Source organism: Fundulus heteroclitus, chromosome 23, assembly GCF_011125445.2.
Source record: "Fundulus heteroclitus isolate FHET01 chromosome 23, MU-UCD_Fhet_4.1, whole genome shotgun sequence".
In the NCBI taxonomy this organism is placed as follows: domain Eukaryota; kingdom Metazoa; phylum Chordata; class Actinopteri; order Cyprinodontiformes; family Fundulidae; genus Fundulus; species Fundulus heteroclitus.
The window spans coordinates 29,929,891-29,948,863 of record NC_046383.1 but is presented as its reverse complement, the minus strand read 5'-3'; the positions used below and the strand labels follow the sequence as shown (position 1 = coordinate 29,948,863).

Below are 18,973 nucleotides of genomic sequence, written 5' to 3'. Positions count from 1 at the left end.
TGTGTGTGCAGGGGGGGGGGGCGAGCCGGCATGTGAATGACAGTCTGTCAGTGGAAGGGATGTCATTATCGGGCTGATGTCTGCGTGAGCCGTGACCGGGGGTTAGGGTCACATCAGTGGCGCGGACCGATGCTCTCCGGACAGGAAGCATTACTTTATGATTTCCCTCCAGAAGGGAAACACTCTCGCCACTATCTCCAATACCGGAGCTCGACCTCATTTACAGAGGTTATTGCAATACGCACAATGGCGAAATGCGGGTTGTTATGTGCATGGGGCAGCTTCATGACAATAGCAATGATGGATGGCTATCTCAGAAGTCTTATTTCTGTACAGAGGATATTACTTTAGAATAACAAAGTGGGGATTTTTTTGCTTTGTTCTCAGGGCCTTGAACAAAGGAGTTCTGGTAAACCTCTCCCCTCCTTGTCCTTAGCCTTTGACTTTTTCTGTGTTGCAACAATACAGGGGGGGTTTAGTTCAGCGTCCTGCAGTCGATCTGTTAGGCCGCTGATAAGAGAGGCTGATGGATAGGTTTAATCAGCCAAGCACAAGGATCAAGACCATGGGATAGATCAATCAAAAAGCTGCGTGGCTTATAAAAGAAACGGCTTTTATCAGTGTCAAAGGGCTCCGAGTCTTTTTCTGTTCGGCTAAAGAACAAAATCAACATTAGCACAAAAAAAAGTGCGACCGGGATCAGAGTAGGGACGGGCCGGTCACTGGCAAGGTGAACCAAAGCCTTGCACGCACGGCTCTTACAGTTCAAAATGCTTTTAAGAATGTTCCCGAGGAAAGTGCAGGAGTGACTGGAGTTTTCTCCGCCACATGCAGGACACGGTAAAGCCATTGGCTTTACCTTCATCTGCCAGATATCGTCACAGAATCCAGCCCTGACCGTTGTCCCTTTGACTTTTGTGCCATACCTTGAGGTGCACAACACTGACTGCAGCTTGTATCTTCAGCGGCGCGTGTCGCCAGAGGTCAAGTCTGCCTGTATCAATGAACTCGTAGCAGGGGAGGAATCTTTAGAGGAAGTACGTTCCTAACACAAATTTCAAGGTTTTAGGAGTCTGGGTGACATTTTGGATCCACACGCTTGTGAAAATGAAGACGCTACACAGACTGTTCCAAAAACAGAGTTGTACCTGAGTGGCCGAAACTGAGTGGCCGAAACCGCCCCCTTCTGACGGTGGGTGTACTTCTGTGAAGAGACGCTATTCTTGTGGAAAGAAACAGTGGGGATATATCCACCGTTTTCGTTAACCTATGGTTAGGTAGCTCCACAGAGGCTACCACACTTCTCATTCACTTAGAAGAAAAACAGATTCGGACCACCATGGCGAACAAACAAACAGACCGCAGCCTCCAATTAAGGTAACTACAGGATATTGAGTCTAAATGTTTGCTGTAGTTTAAAAACATTGCTAAATGATACCCATGACATTACTATTACTGTTATTGTCCAGTTGCTGTATTTGCAGCTATAGGAAGAATCTTTGGTTTTTCTCCTCTAAGTAAAAGCAAATCACTTGTGTTCTACGTTTCTATCTCCATCTCTTGTGCATATAGCATAAAACCATGGCATTTTGACTAAGTCATCATCATATAAGGAGAATCCTATACCGGGTAGTACCCAGATTAAACCCTACACTAACCCTAAAGTGAACTAAACTAAAGTGAAAATCAAGGAAAAGCCATATGATATACAAAGAGGAAGCGTTGCCAAAATGAAGTCACACGTACAAGGATCAAGGCTTCAAGTTTCCAGAAATAGCAGAAGGTTTACTGTCCATATTATCATAGCTGGAGAGGACCCAGTCAATCAGACGTTGATCAGAACTGGCCGATGTTTGGCTAATCAGCTCTGATTGGTGATCGACAGGCCTAATCCTCAACGAATGAAACTCCTTTTTTTAAAACATATCAGAACCAGGAAACCAAACCGTTTAAAGGTACCAATGAGCAGCACACTCTCTGATGCGGGTTATTCCAGTTGAATAAAATCCACACTTTAATGCATAAATAGGGATAATATTGTAATTCCCCCCCCCCCCCCCCCCCCCCCCCCCCCCCCCCCCCCCCCCAGAGATGGGCCCTGCATCTCTAATCCAACGTTTGACACGTGAGCTGAAACAAAACCAAAACTAAATCTCTGTATGAAACCCGTGGTCAAAACATCAAAACCAGATGCAAGAAAGCTAAAAAAAAAAATGCCGTATCAGCGCCAACGAAGACAGCGATGCACGTACAAGACACACTGCCACAAGCAGGGCGCACGGATTTTAAAACACAATTTCCTTCAGTTCGTCAAAAGCAGCTCCTTATCAGAAAACGTGAGTGACAAGTCTATTCTCTGCTTACAATCCGAGCCCACGATCGTAAAAGACAGCTACACATGTCCCATCAAATCCAAGACAAATTAGTTGCTCTTTCTTTCTTTCTCTCCCTCCCTCCTTGAATGGAAGATCTTATCCAGACAGACGTGCTTAAGTTGTCAGTGAGTCTCTAAAACCCATACTGAACAACATATTGACTGATGCAATCACAGAGACACACATCATTAGGCTCATTAACAGTGAACGTAAAAGGGGAGGACGGCCTAACTGGTGCAGCGGGAGGCTCTGTCTCTTCTGATAACGGTCCGCCTTTAACAGGCGGAAACGGGGCGAGGCGCGGGGCTGCGAGCGCTAAAAACGAAACGCTCATGAAGCATGTGCTAATAAATAGCTCGTCTGACACGACGGAGTTGTCTCTTCCGCAGTAACCGAGCCCGATTGCGGCCTCGTAAAAGACGCTCCACATGTTGTTTTGGGGGGACGCCATTACAAACTGGGCCATCTCCGTTACAAGGGCTATCTGATCATTATCGCCGCCATCTGCAACCCACGCTCATATCATAATCGGCACAAGCGGGACCACAGCTGACTCCTGGGACGTCGCGCGACGCACATCCACAATAACTTCTGCTTCCATGCATGTGTGCGGACAGCCCAGCTGCTGCCCCTCGTCGAGTCGCCGTTCCTCTCACTCCGCCGACACCATCCATGGCGGAGCCACCAAATTTGTGAGGCCTTTTTCTTTTCTTTTTTTTTTCCTTCTTCTTTTCTTTTTTTCCGCTGGGCTGAATCTCTGCATCCGTGCAACGCCGTTGCAATCTCCAGGCCGGAGCTGCTCACACCCTTCAAAGGCTCATCACAGGACGCAGATCTAATGCGGAGAGATGGCGGGTTAAAGCCTCGGCTAGGCACGCTGCTTTGAAGCGACTTCGCCACCCCCCCCAGCCCCGCCAGTAGGAGCCAAATCATTTCCCTTCCATTGTGGGAGAGCAGCTCTGTTTGGTGGCAAGAATCACGCCACTCCATTCCAGAGCTGGAAAAGAAATATATATATATATATATACACATAGAGTCTCCCCTGGCTGTAAAGAGGGGTGCTTCTCCACAATAAATGAATTCATGCATTCATGTATGTTTCAAATCTGAATCAACCCTGCGCAGTGCACAGGCAAGGGCTCAGACTTGAGATTCTTGACTGGCAAAAGGTGCTATAAAATAAGGGGGTGTATAAATAAATCAGAAAACGTGGCAAAACAGAGCTCCTTAAAAGCGGGGACGCCCGGCCTGCGCTCGGCGCACGGGAGCAAAAAAAGGATTCGGTGAGGTTTGTCTGCAAAGAAAAGCTTTCATCTCTCAGACAGGAGACGAGAGAGGAGAGGAGTGATGCGGTGAAGGTTCGGGCCTGTCATGTTTCACAGTGGGGGGGACTTGAAAGACGGATGAGAATAGCTAAAAGCAGTTGAAAGTTTTTTTTTTTCGAGCGCTAGGGTGAAAACTGAAGATGAGATAGCAGAATGCGGAAGGAGAGCCACTACCACATTAAGATTAGCGGGCTAAAACATCACAGTGCACTGCAGGGACTCGAGAGAGGGGGGGAACTACCCTCGGATACTCATTAAATCAAGTTGACGCTGGGTCCCTCGCTCTTATTCTCTCCATAGTTCATAAAGCGAGCCGAGAGGTTTTTCGGATATTGTGTTTGCTTTAGCGGCCCCGTTTCGCTGCTATTTCCAATATCGGGGAAGATGAGAGGCTTCCACGGCCGAGCACATCATGTGGGAGAATAAACACACACCTAATGGGGAACATGTGTGTGCTAGAGATGAAACAGGGGGGGAGGGGGGGGGGGGGGGGTGGGTGGAGGAGGAGGGCTTCCTTCATATGAAAAAGGATGAAATATAGACCCGCGTCCTGCCGAGCTCCGATCGCGGCGGTAGAAACGCGGCGTGAAGGGGAAGCGGCGGACCCCCCGACGGGCTCTCGTACACACAAGCCGTCAATATGGGCCATTCTAAAGCCGGCTCATGCAGAGGCGAGAGGCTGACAGTGACATCTCCATTCACTCCTGAATTCTTTTTCTCTTCCAAACATGCATGAACACGCACACACACACACACACACACACACACACACACACACACACACACACACACAGTGCCAGAGGCCATGGGAGGAGGAGCAGCAGCGGGGGCATTGAAAAAAAAAAAGCCTTTCTCCCTTACCATGGGTCTCTGCAGGGTTTAGCATTGCATTATGGGAAGATTAAAATTAGGGGTGCCGTACTTTCTGATGTCATTGTTGCCTTCGCGTCGTCTGGGATGGCTTGTGGAACTGGGACCTGATGTCAGGCAGATTTCTCTCCCAACATGAAAAACGGCTCAGGGTTGCAGTTGTGATTGATTGCAGGTTCCTATTGTTTCTGTCTGGTATGTCTCTATTGGAAGAGGAATTAGTCAGACGATAAAAAAAAAAAAGAAAAAAAAAAAAGAAAACTTGCAGCAAACGCTCCACATATAACTCCATCCATCAAGTCAGCAATCAAAATAATTCAATTAAGAGACTTAAATCCCGCTGGCTTACGAGTCCCTGCTCAGATAGCCCAGAAACAAACTCAATTTGCAGACAATCCATACATGATAGCATTAACTTCACTTTAAAGCTCCAATCTTTTTCCTCCTCACTTACATTTTCCAAATATCAGGGGAAATTCAAAGGAAATAGCAAAGTTATAGTGTTTACTTAGAGAGAGAGGACAACTTGGAAGACATTAAACAAACAAGAGCAACTTCAGACGCATAATGAAATTCCAGACGGGCTGTCCAGACAACTAAACTAATTTGCAAGTTGTTCAAAACACAGGACACTTTGCAAATGTCTTTTTATAGCTCTGGTAAATGGCCATACATCAGAGTTGCAAGATTGTGGACATAGATGGGGAAGAGGGGAGGTCGCTGAATATGTGTGTAATTGTCTCCCCCCCCTCCGTTTCCGAGGCGTGAAAGGGAATGCGGGGTTTGCGCCGGGACATCCCAGGGAGAGGCGATTGAAGCGTCAGTCACAGCTGCCACACGGGGCCCCGGCGCAAACCAAATCCCAGGCCGGGGCCTTTGCGGGGCGGAGTGGCCGTGGCCAGGCCCGGGAGCAGCGGGAGTCCCACAGGGCCTTTTATTCTGGCTCCTCTCAGCAGCACAAGGGGGGACCAGGATCACGCTGGGAGTTTGCTTAGAAAAGGCTGAGCTAAGGCTTGGCAGAATGGGTTAAAGAAGGCACAAATTCACACACACACACACACACACATATATATGCTCACACAAACTCAAATGCTTTTCTTGGGGGCTTTCTGTCTTGCCTGTGGGCATGGTGGGAAATGAAGTTGGGGGTGGGGGGAAGGAAAACAAAACTTCCAGTTAAACTCGGGGAATTGGGGACAGACGCTTATGAGACCCGCGTGAACAGACAGAGAGCAGGAACGTATTCACCGAGCTCCACAAGTAACATTCCATCATTGAGAAACGAGTGATTTATATTTCATGCTTTGGAAGTCGAACAGTGGCAAAGACGCGAGGATTATGTGCTGTGCCGTTTCCACGCTTTCCCTAATAGTCTCCATGTCCTGGCTCTGTATGCCATAGATGGATTATGATGCTTTATAATTAATGTGGGGGAAGGGGTTGGGTGGATGGGGGGGGGGGGTCCCTTGCAGACCGCCCATCTGCCATGCTGACACACTTACTGGGGGCATCCCTTGGGAAGAGCTGGCTGCTGCCACACTATTCCATTACTTTATCATTCTATCATTCTATTATCCTACCACTAGATTCAATTACCCCGTCACTCCATTAGTGTACTCATAACACTGAACAAAGGGCTCCATGATGATCATTAATGATATGTGCAGAGCGGCTTTGGTGTGGTCATACTTCATCCAGGCTCTTCTTGGAAAAATATTATCTATTGGGTTCTGTTGGGTCAGCTGTGGCTCACTTGGGCCCCAAATTAGAAAGCCACAGGTAAAAGGAAATTCTTGAAAAATAAATATTTGGCCATTATAATGCATCACTTCCAGCATATATCATTATTTAAAAAAATCAATAGCTTATATATATATATATATATATATATATATATATATATATATATATATATATATATATATATATATATATATAGATAGATAGATAGATAGATAGATAGATAGATAGATAGATAGATAGCTATATCTGTGTATATATACAGTATATATACAGTATATATATATATATATACACACACACACATACATATGTACATATATATGTATATATATAATTATATATACATATATATACAGTATATATATATATACATATATGTATATATATGTATATATATACATATATATACAATACATATATGTATATATATATACTGTATATATATGTATATATATACACATATATATATATATATATATATATATATATATATATATATATATATATATATATATATATATACAAAGACAGCTGGTGAATGTCTGAATAAAGCTATTAAAATGTATCATTAGTTTTAATTTTTGCAAATATTTCAATAACATAAAAAATGTTATACTTTACTAAAGATTGAGAATAGAGTAAATAAAAATACTACTTTTGTTTTCGTCTGTTCTTTTTTTTTAAGAAAGTAGCCATAACAAAGTATTAGCGCTGTAAGTCCTCAAGCCTGCATCTCGATTTATATTCCCACCTCAATGCTTTCTCCAATTTTATTTGTTAATAAACATGCACTTCCTGCCCTGTCCCACATCTTTTTGTCATTAGTTGTTGGAATCCGTCAGTCCTTCCTACAAAGTCCTGGCAGACTTAATTCAAACCTTCCCATGAAAGTCTTTGGAGTGCCACAAACTGGAGGGAAACAGATCCCAGGTTGCTTGTATACCAGTGACAACTCCTGACGTCTTGAAAGTTGCAGCAGTGCAGCTGGCCTTTAAAGTGGCCTGCCCGCTGTTGGGGACTGGCATCCGAGGAGGCCAGCCTCCTCGGCACAGAGGGGCTCTGTGAGAAAGAGTTAAGTCTATGAGGTCAGACTGGAGGAGGAGGTTACGAGTTCCCCGAGTCGGAGCCGTTGGGGTAATGGTTTTAGAGATGGCTGTCACAGAGATCCGTTCCACTGTCCAATACCGCCGCTGATCTCCACCAATCCCGGTCCGCTCGCTTTTCAGTCGCTCAACTTCTCTCTGCCTGTCCTCCTTTCTTCTTTTCTCCCTCTCTTTTTCCCCCCCCGTCGCACTGACACATGGAAGTAATCTAGGAGCTCCATGCTGGACTGAAAAGATGTGCGGTTGAGCCCACGGCTGAGTTTCAACGCTCTATATTAGCTTCCTTTCCTCTTCGTTTTAATCCCCTTATTATGAACTGCTCTTATGTAAAAGACCTAAGACGGCAAACAAAAGGCAGACTTTGCCCATTCAACTTTTTTTTTTTTTTTTTTGCTCCACTTCCTGTAACTCTGCATCCCTCGATTTTCTCCTTGATTCGGCTAAACGCGCAGCAGAGGTGGCTGGGCAGGCAGGCAGGCAGAAGAAATCCCAAGGGAAGGTTTCCAGCTCCAGCGCCTGTGTCTCTGCTTGGCATAGTCAGAGTGGATGGGAACTTTCGTGGCTACTGCCAGCTGGGCCCTCCGTCTAATAAAGCTGGGTCGCTAACTGCCTGCGAGGCGGCCACCGTTCACCCACTCCACACTCATCCACCACTCAGGCCCTCAACACTTTCACAGGGGCACACTGGCACGCTCCTAACACTTCCTTAATGCTCCGCTGTGGCTGGACAAAGAACAATGGAGCGACCGCACGCACTTAAAGGCTCTCACTCACTTCCATAAGCTCAAACTCGCCCTTTCACATGGGCCAACAATTGCCGCGCGAACAGCCAAACTCCGCAAAACTAAACAAGTGTCACGTTGGAGGCTCAATTTGTTTAAAATGCAATTAAACCTACGACCGCCGCACGAAGGCGAAGACCGCAAATCCGACGCCATCGCGACCGTTTTGGCCATCTCAAATCATAAATTAACGTGGATTTCGCTCTCAAAGAATGGCGGCTGTGTAATAAGCTTGGCAGTGCGCTGTTTATCATAGCTTTGGGTGACTCACCGCACACACATACAAAGCTCATGAACTGTCACGCCTTTAATGAGAGGCTGCAGTGAGGTAATTCTAAAGACTCTCATAGTTTGGACAGCCAGAGTGTTTGTTCAAGGGCCACTATATACAGTTATTTATCTGTGACAAAGTGAAATGATTAGGGCTGGGCAGTGTAAAAGTAAACAATGCAGAATTGTTTTTTTTTTCTCTCTCTCTTTTTTTTGTGCAAACAGTGATTTATTTTATGAACTTTGCATCATTCCACCCACTGACAGCCACGGTATTGCAACAATAGCTGTAGTGGAATTGCTGAGGCTTTAATGACTGTATTGAACTGGTCTTTAAACAACCTAACTAGGACAAGGTTCAAGGTTCAAGGTTCAAGGTCCTCATTGTCATTTCCATCTTAACGTGTGGACGAGATTTGTGCCTCGGGGCCCACAGCAAGCCTTACACAAAGAAGAGAGTAGGGAGTAAAGAATAAAGTCAACAGCAGGTAAGCAGCAAACTATATATATATATATATATATATATATATATATATAAATATATATATATATATATATATATATATATATATATATATATATATATATATATATATAGATAGATAGATAGATAGATAGATAGATAGATAGATAGATAGATAGATAGATCATTTATTTTAATTATCACACATCAGTGCACCGCTGTATACATATGACTACTATATAATTCAATTAAATTCAGTTTTATTTATATAGCGCTCGAGGCACTTTACAAAGTATATTATTATATTATTTATATAAGACTATTCAACTACGGAGCTTTAGAAGAGCAGAGATTCTTTTCTCATCAAGGGCCAATTTTGGTACTAATGACCTTTTCCTTTTTATATAATACTTTTAGGCTATCCCTTGAGGAAGCTCCAATTCACTTATATGTTGATGATACACACGTTTATACGGTGACAAGATTTCTTAGTTTTTTTAACCAAGCTAACATTGGTACATAATGCCAAGAAGACATATAGGATATATCTAGATCCGGGTATAGATCACATCTGCAGATGGTACAATTATTTATATGGTGCCATCCTCTAGTTTGGCAAGTTCTTTTGCCATCTTAAAATCAGGACATAATGCCACTTCTTTACGGATGGAAAACGAATGTTTTTTTTATTATTATTTGTACTTTAGTCTTGTGTTTTTCCAATCCATTTTTTATGTATCTAATTTTTGCTGCTCATGAGGGCCAGGAATACCTGGTAAAAAAAAAAAAGATTGGTAATGAGATTGTTATGATAAGAAGATTTTGATGGGGGAAAAACACAGTTCTATTGTATGACGGCATTCCAACAAAAAGCTGAAACACAAATAGATAAGATGTTCTAATAGCTTTTATTTAAAACAGGAAAGGAGTAGTTATTCCTGCTGCCGATAAAATAATATTTGGCTTATTATGGTAATAATACTGATATCTATTAGTTACATTCTATTCATTATTTCAATTTTAATGCAAACAGACATGACTCTTTGTGTTCTTAACATCTAGAAATATACTCAAGCAGCCAAATTTGTCAGTCTAGGTTATAAAAGTGTAGTAGCCAGCTGACTGATGGTGCGCAGCAACAATTGGGACTGTGACTAAATGCTGAAACTCTGGCATCTCATTAAAAGAAACAAAAGGGATGTAGGAAAAACTGAACGTTTCAGTGTTTTGTTTTTTTCACAGGAGCGAGCTAACGCCTAACCTCAATGTGACATTCCAGGTGAAATTAAATAAAGTAGAAGTATGTAAGTAATTGGCTTAACGCTGTAGTTAAAACAGAAACACATGACTAAATGAATGAATACAGCATGCAGATTGCTGAATGCTTTATTAATATTACACATATTAATAGGCTAAACCGAGCAGGATTGCTTTTATGCAACTGCGAAAATAATCCTGACAGCGCGCGCCCATTTTTCCACATGATTCATCGCGTTTAGGTGTGCTCGCTATAATGTGTCCTGAAAGAATAACAACTGCAACTGTGGTGAGTCATGAGAACCATTAGTAATAAAAGGGGAGAGAAGAAGAAGAAGAAAAAAAAATCATACAGGCATGAAAGATACCACCACCACCGGCAGAAATCAGCTGCCAATCCCACTTGCTCCATTTCTGGGGAATGTTGCTGGGTTTCACGTGCACCACTGCTTGAATATAAAGAAACGAATGCATCAGTGGCACACAAAAAAAAAAAAAACAGAATGATCAGCTTTCAGCGACCAGGCAGCCAAAAACCACCAGTGGATAAAGTGAGTCCATCTGGTTGGAACCCAGAAAAAAAAAAAAAACATGCTGAATGAAAAGAAAATGCTACATTTTTCCCCTAAAATAACCTGAAGCACCCCGCCCCTTGAGCACCCCCCGCCCCCCGCCACCCACCCACCCAACCCCCGGCTTTTCTGAAGGCCAGGTGCCTCATGTAGATAACCGAATGAAGAATCTGTGGTTACACACCGCTGAAACAACAGCCACGCCGGCGCAGGGAGCGCAACAACACACATGAAGGAGGCAAACGCAGCTGTCCTCCCGCCGAGACACAGGGCGCATTTACAGCACCGAGGGCCAGTTGCTTTGCAGAGGTATTTCTTGTTGGTCGGAGGGTCCCTGCTCCTCTCTGACTGACGCTCGGCCTCTAAAGTCCTCTCTGTGTGTAATGAGATCTCTATCAGAGGGGAAACATGATCGGAGTCTGAAGGGGGGAGAGGAGCGCTGGGAGGGGGGGACGTGGGTGGTGGGTGTGGGGGTGGGGGGCAAAGACAGGGAAGGTGAGTTTCGGCAAGAGGGGAGCAGAGAGCACTGGACTATCAACCAAATCCTGTTTCTCCATCCACTCTCCAAGTTTCATCCTGGCTCTGGCTCGACAGGTTGCGTCAGTTTCAGGCTTTTCAAACAGCAGTTCTTTTGTTTTTAAAACCTGCTACCGATATCCGCGTCACATTCGAAAGGTATCACCGAGGTTTCAAAGTGCACCGGAGAATCCGACTTTTAAATATTTGCTTTTAAAACTGAGATAAGGCAGAAACTGTTTCCTTTTTTTTTCTTTTTTCTTTTTTTTGTTAAATCTTCTGTAATTATTCTAACTAACGGGGACAAAATGTAGGTAAATTGCTCCAGAGCTGAACTAACAATAAACTTGCAGCCACATCTCATCTCAGAAATGACACAATATTATTTTTCTGGTCTGGGAAAAAAAACGTAAACAGGCTTGATAAATATCGGAGCGCTAATCAAGTTCGGCTCAGTCTCAAACCCACTGGAGCATGATATAAACTGATGCGAAGCACCAGATGAGGTCACAAGACAGCAAAGGGAAGAGGAAGAAAACCCACAGCGACCGAGTGGAATCGACACCAAACGTCTCCGTTGCTTGTGTTAGTGCTTTTTTTTGTTTTTGTTGTTCCCCCGCTCCTCGGCAGGCCTGGAAACCAAAAAAAAAAAATGCCTACAAAAAAGTAACTTTGCAGCGGCGCGTCGCCTCCTTGTTGTCTGTCTGCTGCCTGGCTGCAGACAGGCCTAGGCAGCCCAGGGTCATGAGGTAAATATTAGCCTCGGACGTGCAGGAGCCCCTAGCAGCGACCTTGTCAGATTATGGTTAAATCGGCATCACTGCGACATTCCTGAGGACGCCGGGAGATTGTCGGAGTGAGTGTGTATGTGTGTGTGTGTTTACGCCGTTGCACGCAGGGCTCCAACCCAAACGGATGGGACGTGATTAGTCATAACAAAGTGACATTTTCTGGGGTAATCCCACTCAGCTAAATGAGAGCTAATCCGATTTGTTCTGATCAAATGTTGGGGGCGCTTCTTTACCAGCTTGGGAAAGTTGACACATCCAGCTTTCTCCTTCGGCGCGGCTGCAACCCCCCCCACCCCCCACCCCCACCCCTCTCCCTCCTTCTCCTCAGCTCACTCATCCAGAGTCAAATTAAATAAGAAAAAGGTCTCATGCGTCCCGCAGCCAAAAAAGAAAAAAAGAAAAAGAAAATCCAGAATGTTACTTCTTATTATGTTTTTCTTTCAAGTCAGCGCCGCAGTGAAGATATATGTGGCCTGTTCCGGCGTGCTGGGGGGAAATCAATTAAGCAAGCCCCAGTCATTGATAATGCAGCTGATGCTGATGCTGCTGGAGTGATCGCATCCTCACATGAAAATCCATAAAGGATAGCCGCACATTCGGCTGCACATTAAGGAGAGGCTCACACACATGCACCCCCCCCCGGCCCAAACCTGCTGCTCCTTCCCTATACCTCGCCTCATAACTCAGGGCCTGCGGGGAGGTGCTGGTATTGTTAGATTTCGTGCGCATGTGGCACAGTGCACATGCAGAGGGGCTAAGTTAATTTATTAGCTGAGGCAGCAGAGCTCCCCAAAGCAGGAACAGGAAGTGGGGCGTCGTAAATCTGGACAAGTCACCAGATAGTGCACCGTACTGTACATTTCTATAGGTATTCTCTTTCTATTATCACCACGGAGCAATACAAGCCGAGGAGATGGAGCTCCTACCAACAAGCAGGGAGGACTGCTGCGGAGCGCTGCGCGTGTACTCCGCTCTTTTATTGCCTTTTTTCACACCATCCGGCTGACTGATGTGTTTCAGAAGGAGAACAGGTTTGTCTTTTTTGTGGTTTTAAAGTACTCCAAATACAGACACACACACACACACACACTAACACATACACAACAAGTTAATTGTCTATTGTTTGCTGAGCGGCGAGCAGCAGGATAATTAGCTTGAGAGAACACTTTGCAGAATGCATTATTGTTCCACTGTGAACTTTATGAAATATTCAGCCGGCGTTGGGGGATTTTTACAAGAAACAGAGAGAGAGAGAGAGAGAAACAGAGAGAGAGAGAGAAAACAGATGGAGAAATGATCTTTGAAATCCTCCTCAAAAGCGGCGTGGTAACCTTCCAAGACATTCCCTCCAGGTGATATCATCAATCAATAAACGTCTCCTCTCCTTCTTGTGACATTTTTGCATTTGGACTTAATGTTTGTGGCAGCTTTGAGTGTGTGTGTGCGTGTGTGTGTGTGTGTGTGTGTGTGTGTGTGTGTGTGTGTGTGTGTGTGCTACAGGCACGAGCAATCATGACACTTTTATGACATAATGAGATTTCACTGAAATACGCAAAGAATAATCGAAACCAAAATTGGATAAAAATGTTCAGATTGCTTTTCTGTAATAAATAAAAGCGTGCAGAATGTCCCCCCCCCCCTCCGGAGCTGTTTCCAGAGCAGCAGTTCTTAAAGCTCCTGTTTGAAGGTCCAGGCCACAGTCCTTTGTACTAACTTTGAAATGTACCTAAGCTGCTCTATGTTCTGGTAGTGAAGAGTTGTCATTTTAAAAGAGACTTTAATTCAAACTTGATCAATTTCTTTGCTCTCCACGCCTCAAAAGAAAAAATAAAGTGCCTTTTTCTTCACAATGGAAAACGGAGAAATGGAAAAATATAAATGGTCTAAAGTGCAACCAGACGCCTGGAGTGAAAAAAATGCCTCCCTAAAAGGAGCTTCTTGAACCTAGACCCCTATGAAATCTTTTTTTTTTTTTTTTTTTTTGACACGCCATTATTTCCCTTAGCATGACAGTCAATATCTTTCGCGACTAGGAATATTTCTAGAGATCCGAATCTGTCTGTCTGGCAACGGAAAAAGTCCCGTCGCCTTCTTTCGGCCGGCTGACCGGCGGCACGCAGCAACGGGTGGGGGAGGAGGCACCTGGTGCTGCCCTATGCTCCACACAGTCAGTCGCTGCACTGCTTCTCTCGCTAAAAAGGACTTTAAACTGCTGGTTTCCTAACTTTTTTTTTAGCTTGAGGACAACTAAAATAACAGTGATAAGAATTCGTGACCCTAAATCAGCTGGGCGTAATAGTGGGTCCGTTAAACAGGGGGTATAATAACAGCAGGAACAGCCAATATTTTGACTTTTTTTGGGGGGGGGTTTCCCATAAATACCCATATTTATATAGCCCTCTGTTGTTCATACAGACCAATCACAAACACCCACACACTCTTGCACCGATCTGCAGATTGGTGGGGACCTTGGGTTGAAGGGCTTTGCACAGGGGAGCATCAGCATAGAATCGAACCAACAACTTTCTAATTATAGGACGACTACTCTTCCTACTGCGATCAAACCGTTTCGAGAACTAGTATGCTCTTAATGACGATTTAACATTTTTATTTTAGGTATTCCACTCAATCCCTGAAGCGGATCGGCAGAATTCCTGAAGAGGATCTCAAAGGCGTCACCTATTCTGATCCTGGGTTTACTCACGCTGGGACAAAGGTGACCCGAGGAATCGGCTTGAATTCAACCTGGACCGCTTTAGAAATATACCGGTTGTATAGATACCAAGAAAGGTTCTTCTAGTTCAACTTATTTATACAGCGGCAAGTTGAAAGAAACGCTACTATAAAAGGCGCTTTTCCGATTCAAATTCGCCGACACAGAATCAGTTCAGATGAGTCCAACTTGTTTCAGTGCCATCCATATAGATAAGATTCAGGTCGATTCACAACAAAATTTTATCCAAATCACAGTAAATATCCCAAAATGCCAGTTGGTAAAAAAGTGTCTGAGTAACTCTCAGAACGCTCCATAAGCTTTACCTGGAAGTGGGGGCCCCCAGAAAAAAGGAAATTGTGCCGAGGGCCCCGTTACGACAGTGAACCTTCTGTGGGTGTGAGGGGGAAAAAAAAATTCTAGTTTACGGTTTCGAAGCGGCGATGTCGTAAAACGTCTGTATGCCATGATACCTGTATGCAGGCCCTTGTTTAATGTATACAGTGTGTGTGTGTGTGTGTGTGTGTGTGTGTGTGTGTGTGTGTGTGTGTGCCGCTGCAGCCATAGTCAAATCAAAGCCGATGGGCCGTAGTTTTGCCATTAGAGCGATGGGGGCCACACACACACAAACGTACACAGCCCAGTGAGCATTGCAGCAATATTCCTACTCACTGACTGCACAACGAGCCCCTGTGACATCTGACATTTTGGGGGATAAATCATGGATTCACTTGGATGACTAAGTTCCAGGGAGAAGCCGGGCCAGAGCTAGTCCCCGTCTCCCTGTCCCCTGGCTGGCGCGGAGCTCAGATGAAGGTCACACACACACACACACACACACACACACACACACACACACAGATCTTTCGCAGTTTACCTCGCCTTCCGACTCTTTTTCTCTTTACGAACGCTTTCCAGCATCATGCAAATGCAGGAGTCACGTCTAAGTGGGGGATAATTGTTGCCAGAGCGTAATGTGCTATATCAGAAGTCTGGGCTTCGCTCTGCTTCTTTTGGTGGGAATAATGGGAATTTTTAAGGAGGAGGAGAAACTCGCCTCCGCTTTTTCAGAAATGAAGCTTGATGCCCAGCCAGAGCAATTAAAAACATTTGATTTATTTAATTCGTAACCCATTTGCCTCTGATAAGTGAACGTTATCTTGGGAGTTTTGTGGTGGGAGATCTAAACTACGGGGTGGCCCTCTTTTGAAGGCTTATAGTGGAGTTAAAAAAGAAAGCAAAAAAAAAAAAAAAAAGAGGAAAAAGATGACTATCCTATACTTCTTCACCTTCACACACTTGGAATAGTTTACATCACTCCCCCCTCCCTTCAGCTAATAACACCAATTACAAGGCTGTGCAAGGAAATTGAGGATAAAGCCCCACAACTTTTGGAGACTGGAGTCAGAAAATAAAAGCTGCATGTAATATTGTCATAAATTACTATAATCAACCATTCATTATTGTGATTAAAGTGGGGGCCTGCTGCACATTGTTAGAGCTGTGGTTATTGTTGGTGGGGAATTCCCCCCCACCGAGGAATAAATACATATATATATAAACACACACCTCCAGTGTGCAGAACTGGTAATTATAACCAAGAAAATTGTGTATTTCTTATATATATATTTATTTATACTCATGTATTTCTTTATACATATATCTATTTATATAAATTTAGAACTTAGGTTTGACGTTTAGCAAACCTGCAACCCAAATCCAACTTTTCCAGCAAACCTGAGCTCCCACCCGTGCTTTTGCACAAAGACTCCCGGGACTTACTTGGTATTCTGCGAGCTCCAAATGATAGTCTCCAGCGACTTCGCCGAGGGTAGCGCCGACCTGCACATTAGAATAAACATCCAGAGGTAATACTTCCAACATCCGAGCCTCGCCATGCTGAGGGCAATTCGCGCGGAGGAGAGGGAGCCGAAGAAGCCGGAGCGACGGGGCGCTGCGCTGCGCTGCGCCTTAGCCAAGCCTTTATCTGCTGCTTTCGGCCCGTGGGAAGGTGAGCTGGGATCAGTCGGGAGCATGCGAGGTCGCTGTCAGATACATGTCTCCCTGTCCGACTTCTTCTTCAGATCGGCTCCAGGTTTCCCCTCTCTTTCTCCTTTCCCCTTGTGTTTGTTTGTCCTTGGCCGATCTGAACTGATGCGATCTGATGTGCGCGCAGGATGATCTGGAAGAAAAGGACCCCCTCCTTTTCTCCCCCACAACGAGTGTCCTGTATGACCTGTGGCTGAGAACCTTTTTTTTTTTTTTTTGTTCCTTAACCCTGTGGGGCCAAAAAAGAAAGGAAGAAAAAAAAAACTCCCAACAATCCGAGCCGATCGAGACTCAAGTCAAAGGCTCCCCCGCTGGTGTCCGTACCTGTCGCCCGTTTTTAGCCTACAGATGACCACATTCATCCATCAGTCACAACTCCACAGCACGCCAGGAATCTGGAGGTCCTCCTCATTCCAGTGTTATCTTTCACTCCTCCTCCCCTTCTCTCCTTTGCTATTCTTCTCCGCAAAGGAATTGAGTTTCTATTGTAAATACGCCTCCCGGCTCCCAGCGTGAGGATCGCGCTGCGAGCAGTCCGGTCCGCCTCGGAGCGACGCCAGTGCGTAAAAATGCACCCCGCTCTCCCCGCTGTTTCAGGGGAGGGCGGTAAAAAAAAATGAAATCAAATTAAAATAAAAATAAAAAAAAGTGCTGAAAGGATGGATCGGACCTGCTTGGGTCGATGTGGCTCTCAGATCAGCTCAGCACAACATCCCCGTTCTATTTGTTGTTGGTGTTTGCCCGAAATCCTCCCTGAAAGCACTCCGTGCTCCGGCGAATGCGCGAACGCGTGTGCGTACGTGTGAGTGTGTGTACGTGTGTGTGTGCGTGTGAGTGAGTGAGTGTGTGTGTATGTGTGTATGCAACAGCCCGAGCTCGGCTGGTAACTCGAGCCGAGCGAAGAGAGCAGGCGGGCGGAGGAGGAGGGTGGGGGGGGGGGACGGCCCACAGCGTGCGCCGTGGCCAATCACTGCGCTCTGTCCGAACTTGGAAGCAGGAAGCGAAGGCATTTCGTGGGGACGTGGAGGGGGAGAGAGAGAGAGAGAGAGAGAGAGAGAAGGCAAGGGTCGGGGTGGTGGAGGGGTGTTATTGGGTTGACCCCCCCCCAACCAACTAGCCATGCCGGCCCAAAGTCAAACGGACTTTGGAGTTATTCATCACGCTGAAGGCAGACGAAGTGAGGGATGGTGCAGCATGGAGCCAAACTTTGCCCCCAAATGTGGGGGAAATTGGTCATAAACCAACCACTTGCGTCATAAAGGTCTCAATTATGTCGTTCAGTCGCAATTATTGCGCTGAGCTTGATCCTAATAAAAAAAAAACGAAAGTAAATGTGGAGTTTATGACTGTTTTTGTCCTATAAAAGGCAACTTTTTTTTTCTTTTTTCTTTTTTCTTTTTTACAGTTTGCCGTGCGGGGTTACAGTACCTGTTAGTCTGATTGCTTCTTTTCTCCTCTCTGAAGGGAATGATGATTAATGGCCTCTTTGGATCTCCCCCTATTTGTCCTCTTTGGAGGATAATGAACTGCATGAGAACTTCGTCTCCAGCGTCAATAGACAATAGACGCTCGGTAGCCCCGTAGTCACCGAGCCATTCATTCGCAGGAGGAAGAAACGCTTGGCACATAATTGATCATGTCCGTGTCTTTGCCCCCTTTGTGTGCGCCTTTCTTATTATTGCCTGGCGTTTATGCAAACAATGCTGCCCCCTAACGGCGGTGACGCAGGCGCATCTGGGGCTCTGACGGGAGAGAGGGAAGGGGGGTGGATGGGGTGGGGGGAGGCATTCCGTGTAACTGGGAGCAAAACAGACATTTTAAGACGTGTTCCGTGCCTCCGTATGCTTTTTTACAACATCCTGTTGACTGCAAACAGCCCATAAATCTTTGTGAGACAATAATCTTGGTGCATGCTTCACTCCCCACCCTCTATAATTATCAGAGTGTATTTATAGCTGCGTTTCACCGGTGTGGGAGACACCCGGGGATGGCAGCGGACGCAGCAGAACCTACAGTAGAATCCGACACCGGCTGCTGGACGGCGCGTCCCCCCCCCCCCCGAACCGCAGGGAAGTGCCCTGCTAAAAGCATTCGACCGCCAACCTGCTAGACCAACGCATAGCAGCACACCGTTCTGGAGGATT

At 45.3% G+C, this 18,973-nt stretch overlaps 1 protein-coding gene across 1 annotated transcript in view; it reads right to left on the bottom strand.

The window, feature by feature from the left end:
• efnb1 (ephrin-B1) overlaps positions 1-17,710 on the bottom strand; it is an 84,589-nt gene extending 66,879 nt beyond the window's left edge. Inside the window, exon 1 of the mRNA XM_012869899.3 lies at positions 16,563-17,710. Within this exon, the coding sequence (XP_012725353.1) occupies positions 16,563-16,816 (254 nt within the window). The 5' untranslated portion in view covers positions 16,817-17,710. The remainder of the gene's footprint in view (positions 1-16,562) is intronic.
• Between the last annotated feature and the right edge of the window lie 1,263 nt (positions 17,711-18,973).